Source organism: Magnolia sinica, chromosome 4, assembly GCF_029962835.1.
Source record: "Magnolia sinica isolate HGM2019 chromosome 4, MsV1, whole genome shotgun sequence".
Taxonomy (NCBI): domain Eukaryota; kingdom Viridiplantae; phylum Streptophyta; class Magnoliopsida; order Magnoliales; family Magnoliaceae; genus Magnolia; species Magnolia sinica.
Window position 1 is genome coordinate 10,744,778 of NC_080576.1, and position 6,585 is coordinate 10,751,362.

The 6,585-nt window shown below is 44.3% G+C and overlaps 1 protein-coding gene across 1 annotated transcript; it reads right to left on the reverse strand.

Annotated features, from left to right (window-relative positions):
• Positions 1 to 565: 565 nt before the first annotated feature.
• LOC131244356 (mitochondrial uncoupling protein 4-like) lies at positions 566 to 1,745 on the reverse strand. The gene has a single exon (XM_058243979.1). It carries the CDS (start codon positions 1,614 to 1,616, stop codon positions 723 to 725), a length of 894 nt encoding a protein of 297 aa, XP_058099962.1. The 5' UTR covers positions 1,617 to 1,745; the 3' UTR covers positions 566 to 722.
• Positions 1,746 to 6,585: the final 4,840 nt, after the last annotated feature.

Genomic DNA, 6,585 nt, shown 5'->3' on the forward strand with positions numbered 1-6,585 from the left:
TAAACAAGTTTGAAGGTCACTTAGATAAGTTGGTCTGTGCAGAATAATTGTATCATTTAGAGGCAAGTTGGTTAAAAGTTACTATCTTGGGAGAACATTCGGGGCTCTTTCAAGACATTGTACCAAACTGCTTAGACAACTCTACTTTCATCTAGAGTTCTAAAAGCCTAATTCATGCATCACTATGTACATCATGCTACCTCATGAACATTCATATGTTACCTGATTAGCATTTGAGTGTACAAGCGACGGATGGCAGGCAGGCAGAAATTACACACGTGGGACACTGACTCAGATCAAACCGTTCAGAGCATGGGACCCGAGAGTAGGGAAAGGGGATCATCTAAAAGCTAACGAACATTTGCTCCCGCAACTCATACAGGGGACTATTTTCATTTCAACAGCCAAACATTAGGAAATATTCAATTCAGTGGCATGAGTGTGACCGTCTAATTTAAATCAGCTGTATGCCACTTGTGCAAATTTTAGTACACAGGCATCAAGTATCTCACTCCGCCCGAGTATCAATTGCTTACTCAAGATATAACATTAAAAAAATCTCATTATGAAATTCTCAAGAGATACAAATTTATCATAAGAAAAACAGCTGGCTCTCCCTCTCAATATTCAGGAAATTAAATAAAAATAAAAATCCAATAATGATATAAAAAATCCCACGGCTAGAAATTTCTGTGTTCACGGTCATCATCATGGACATTGAATTAGAAGTCCTTGAGTAGCTTCCGAACCTGCTCAAGCGTAACAAAGAGAACGACCGTGAAAGGCCCCTGTCTGGAAATGGTGGGCACGAACCCCTTATAAAGCGCCATCGCCCCCTCCGAGCGCACTGTCTTCACGGCGCAATCTAGCGCCCCGGCGTACGGTGGCTTCTCCCCTTCCCCCACCCTCATATTCATCACCCTCGTCTTAATCACATCCACCGGGTTCGACGCTACCGCCGCCACGAACCCCGCAGCGAAGCTCGCCGCCACGTGGGTCCCGATCCCATCGTTCATCAGCCCCTTCTCCAACACCATCTCCTTCACCTGATCGTACGTCGCCAGCTGCGACGCGGTCACAATCATCGCCCGATTGACGGTCAGCGACGATCCTCGCCACAGGCTCGTAACGCCCTCCTGCTTCGCCATCCGTCTGATCGCATCCGCCACGCTGCGGTAGTTCCGGCGCTGCTCCGGTGGGAGTCGCCCGTCGGCCTGCATTCGGACCATAGCAACGTCGGCGGGATTGCCGACGGCTGCGCCCACGGCGCCAGCGATGAGGCCGGCAGCGATCTTGCGGGGGAGGGGGATGGTGGCGGAGTCTGGATCGGACCATCTGGATTTGAGGATCTCGTAGAGGCCCATGCGTGTGGTGGAGTAGAGGGTCTGGCGGAGGACGGTGGCAGAGATGCCGGAGAAGAGGGCCGGGAGGCCTTCAGTGCGGACGATGCGGTACCCGACGGAGATGGGGCCCATACGGGGTGCGGAGGAGGCGATGGTTGCGGTTTGAGCTTCTCCATGGAGCTGGAGACGGACCTTGATGAGGTCTAGAGGGTGGGTCGAGCAGCCGGCGACGATGGAGGCAAGGCCACCTTCCACGAATCCCTTCACACCCATTTCTAGATAGAGAGAGAGAGAGAGAGAGAGAGAGAGAGAGAGAGAGAGAGGGGCTGTGGAGTGTGGTCGTAGGAATGGAAGAAAAGGAGAATATTTATAGAGAGAACGAAAGAAAGAGGAAATCGAAGTAGTTGAGCTGAGCGTCTGAGGAAGTTTTCAGGAGTCCGATGACGCGGTTTTGTTTGAGTCGCTGGCTGGCTGTCTGAAACTGAGACTCCTTTTGCTTTGACTTTCAAGCCGTTGACTGATTATTTGATAGCCGGGCAGAGTGTGATGCTTGATACGCAGGCGCTCTCAAGTTTTACAGTTTGCATATATTATTTCAAATTAAATTGATTAAACGGTGGAGCCCACTGTTATAGGTTACATTGTAACGGTATCAAAAGCACATTGGTCGAACATTCCTAATCTCTTATTTGTGAGCACTTGCTTGTGACAATAGGACTGTTGGAATATCATTTTTCAACCATCCAATAAATGTGCGCCAATTGGATGTTTTGTCGTGAAATCAAATAACAGTCATCTCAGGGTTCACGTGTTTTATCAATTACGATAGTAAAGTAAAGGATTATAAACATCCATATTTATGTAATGATGGGAAATTTATGTTATTTCATTTTCAAATCAACTCCAAATTAACGATTGATTGGAGTTTCCACTGTGATACCATTTAAATTTAAATTCGTAATAATTACAAATTCTTTTATTTATTTTGATTCTATTTGAACATGAGCCTTCAAAATATAAGCCACAATGTAGTAATGATAACCAGCTTATGTTGCTTTATTATAAAAATTGGCTAAATAGATAGGCCCTTAGTTCATGATTCATATAAATTGGGACCTATAATTTGGATATTTTAATCATAATTACGTTGCCATGCATGTCATCTTTGCCTTTCAATTTAGAATATAGATAAGTTGTATAAAAGTAATTATTTACCATGGTATTTACCTTCAGCAGCCTGTTGATGCTAACGTGACGTTGGCAAAAAGGTTTTTTTGAAAGCTTCTGCATTCAAATTGAAAAAAATGAAGCTTTTTCCACTGAAGTCTGTGGAGCCCATGATATGTATGTGTTTGATCCGTGCCATACATCTGTTTTCCATTAATTTTAAGGTATGAGCTAAAAAATGAGGCAAATCTAAAGCTCAAGTGGACCACACCACGTAAAATAGGGAGAATTTAATGCATACCACTTCATTTCTTATTTTGGGGCCACGGAAGTTTTGGATCAAACTGATGTTTGTGTTTTCCCATCATGTCTGGGTGACATAATTAATGGGTTGGATGATAGGTATACATCCTTGTGAGCCCTAGGCCCACTTTAACTTTCAATTATAGGTATTTAAATCCCCGTTTCCTTAGTGTGGTCTACTTGAGCTTTGCTTCTGTTTTTTGCATCATGCCCTAAAAAGAGGGTATCGAAGAGATGAATGACGTGGATCAGTCACATGCATAACCTCACAAAATTCCCGATTGCCGAATCCGATGCCGATAGCCTCCGTAGTACCCCATTCTCGTCTCCTTAAGTCCATACGCCAGATTCCGATCCTGGGATCCTACATGGAGGATTTTTCGACTTTCATTTAACTCGATATAAGCATAACCATAAGTTTACCCAAATCACAAAGGCAACATCATCATCACATATCCACTAATATAAATATTTGAATACAATGCTGAAAGGGAAATACATATGTCGAAAATCAAAACTCCAGAAGATCGCTGTACGCTCTAAGCTCAACGCTGCTGCAACCTAACACCACATGCGCGCATCTATCGTGCATAAGCTTATAGAAGCTTAAAGGGTGGTGAAAGTATGTGTAAGTAAGTGCCAAATATATAATAAAGCCCATAAATCATACACCATCGGAATAAGTGGAAATACTGACAAGATTATGAATCATACAATATCAAAGTAATGCGGAAATATGCGGTAAGTCCATGAATGCTATCAGTTACACCAAAGTTATGTGGTGCAAGACATGGATGCTATCGGCCATACCAAGGCCATGCGATGCGAAACAGAAAAAGACTAACAGATGCTGAGGATGCAATGCAATATGCAAATCCTGACAAGCCATGAATATCAATCTCATCTAGGCTATATAAGTGCAAAAATATAGTAACCAAAAATGTTAAGTACTGCAGATGTAATGTAATATGCGGTGCGAATAAAATGACCATGCTGGAATATGAAGTCGGGATGATAGTACGTAGTATCGCAGGCTACGGGGTCCACCACAAGAGACTTCTATCCAAACCAGTCTCATAACTAAATTTGGATAGTCCGACTCAATGTAGTAAACTCCTGATCTCAGGTTAGTCGCGCACCTGACCGAAATTCTGGCCATGTAAAGGTTTACGTAACAAATAGTTACGCACCACCAGCCCGAGTGGATAGTGAATGAATGAATGAATGGATATGCAATTCCTACTCAATAAGTACACATATCAGTATGGTTGCTCTCTGAAAAAATCACCAGGGTCTATTACACTCCACTCCGACTGCCTCTTCCCTAACTGCACAACCCAGTGAGTGGAAGAGACCTCACTATCCGCCTGCCAATATCGGGTCTGGCTCATCGATAACAGACTCATTTACGAGCTGGTCATACTCAGCCTAGCTTATAGCCCCCTCGCTCGGGCCGATAAGGCCACACCCCCTTCCAACCGACCACGATACAGTGGGAGACACGACCTCATGGTATAAGCATCGGCGCTCATATTTCACTCAGTCTAGACGTTGGAGCATCTCTTAGTACCAAGGAGGTTCTGAAATTTTCACCCAAGGACATCCTACGTACCCACGGTGCTAGAACCAAGCATTTTCGGTGTCCCATCTGGCCATCCACGATGTGTCTGTGGAGGCCACGGCCCTGATGTCGCTAGGGCGTACAATGATCAAGTTACATATATGTGAGATGCATGAGTCACACTATCCAGTCATGCAGCAATCCTGCGCATACAGCGCGATAATGTGGGCACTTCGTCTCATAAGGAGTTCCGTAAATAGTCTGCCCAATGGCGTATGCTATGATCAAACATGCCTCATATCAGGCATACATATGATGCGTATGAGCATGAATCATGGAGTTATACTAAGCATTTTATATGGTGATGAACTATCCTCACAACGAAGATGGGGCCTTGATGGCCTACACACAACAAGTATGGGCCTATCAATAGGCCCTAGGGAGAGTTATAATGCGAATATTTAACCAACATTATTCTTACAATATGGACGTCAAAGCAACATTGTTCTTAAGGCATGGCCATAAATGTCATTACATAACTCATGGTGGAATCACACAATGCAATAGACCTTGTAGACATCCCATTGGGCCTCAACCCATAGGCCTCAAATACATCATATGGGTCTCAACCCACGGGCCCTAATACATCGCAATGGACCTTAACCCATGGGACCTGATACATCACAATGGGCCTCAACCCATGGGCTCCAAATACATCAAATGGGCCACATCATATGGGCCTCATATACATCAAGTGGGCCTCAACAACGGGCCATAAACGTATCAAAGGTGGCCCCAATGGATGGGCCATAACTACATCAAGATGAGCCTTAGAATATGTCAAAATGGGCCTAATCACATGGGCCATATGCATATCATATGGGCCTCAATGGACGGCCACAAATAAATCAAGATGGGCCTCATACACATACCAAGGTAGGCCTCAATGGAAGGCCATAAATAAATCAAAATGGGCCTCATACATATACTAAGGTGGGCCTCAATGGACGGCCATAAATAAATCAAAATGGGCCCCATACATATACCAAGGTGGGCTTTAATGGGCGGCCACAAATAAATCAAGATGGGCCCCATACATATACTAAGATGGGGTCCGCTTGAACTATAGATCTGTCTTATTTTTAGTCTCAAGTCTGTAATACAAGCTTGCCAAATGGTGGATGGTTTGAATGCAACCCATGCATTATGGTGGGGTCCATATGAACTATGGACCTGACTCATTCTTTAGCTCATGCCATCAAATGAACTTTCAAAGGAGCTGGATGGCTTGGATGCATCACATGCATCATGGGGGGGGGGGGGGGGGTGTCCACATAAAGACCCATCATCAAGTATATATTATATATAACATAATATATAATCTACATATAATGTATATAATATATACAATATTATATCTAATATACACACACACACACACACACACACACACACACACTGTCCCACATGTGGGGGTGGGTCCCACCGTCCAGTGTGGACGATGTGGATAGAACACATAAATCATGGTGGATTCCACTGTCCCGGTTAGTGGACGGTGAATGAAACACATACATCACTGTGGGTCCCATGTGGGGCCCACCATAATGTTTGTATGCCATCCAATCCTTTGACGAGGTCACACAGACCCGGATGAAGAGTAAAAACGAATTTCGTATTAATCCAAAACTCCAGGGCCACCTAAAATGGTTTCAATGGCAGTCGTTCAATCACGTTGTTTCTTGTGATGTGGGCCGCCTGAGCCGTGTACACGGCTGATTGTTGGGGTGGGGCCCAATGTCCTAAGGGGCCATCAAATGCACAGTTTCGATGATCCAAATACATCACAGTGGGGCCCACATATGGGACCGTGGTCCCTGTATCCAGTGTCCACGGCAGCAAGACACTGCCTCTGTCAGCAGCAGCAGCAGACGCTGCTACTGTTATATGTTTTGCTTTTTTTTTTTGAAAATAAAGAAATTTTCAGAATTTTCACACGTGGGGCCTGCATCAGGTGAATCCACTCCAGCCATTGTATTACATGGCTCAAGACAAGCCAAACAAGTCCAATATTGAATATATTTCAGCATGTAGCAAAATTAAAGTGAATTTAAATGATGAGAATCACTGTTAGGTATGGCCCGCCCAATGAGCAGATTAGCTTCATTTTTCGGCTCAACGCCTAAAATGAAGTGGGGAAAGGAATGGACGACA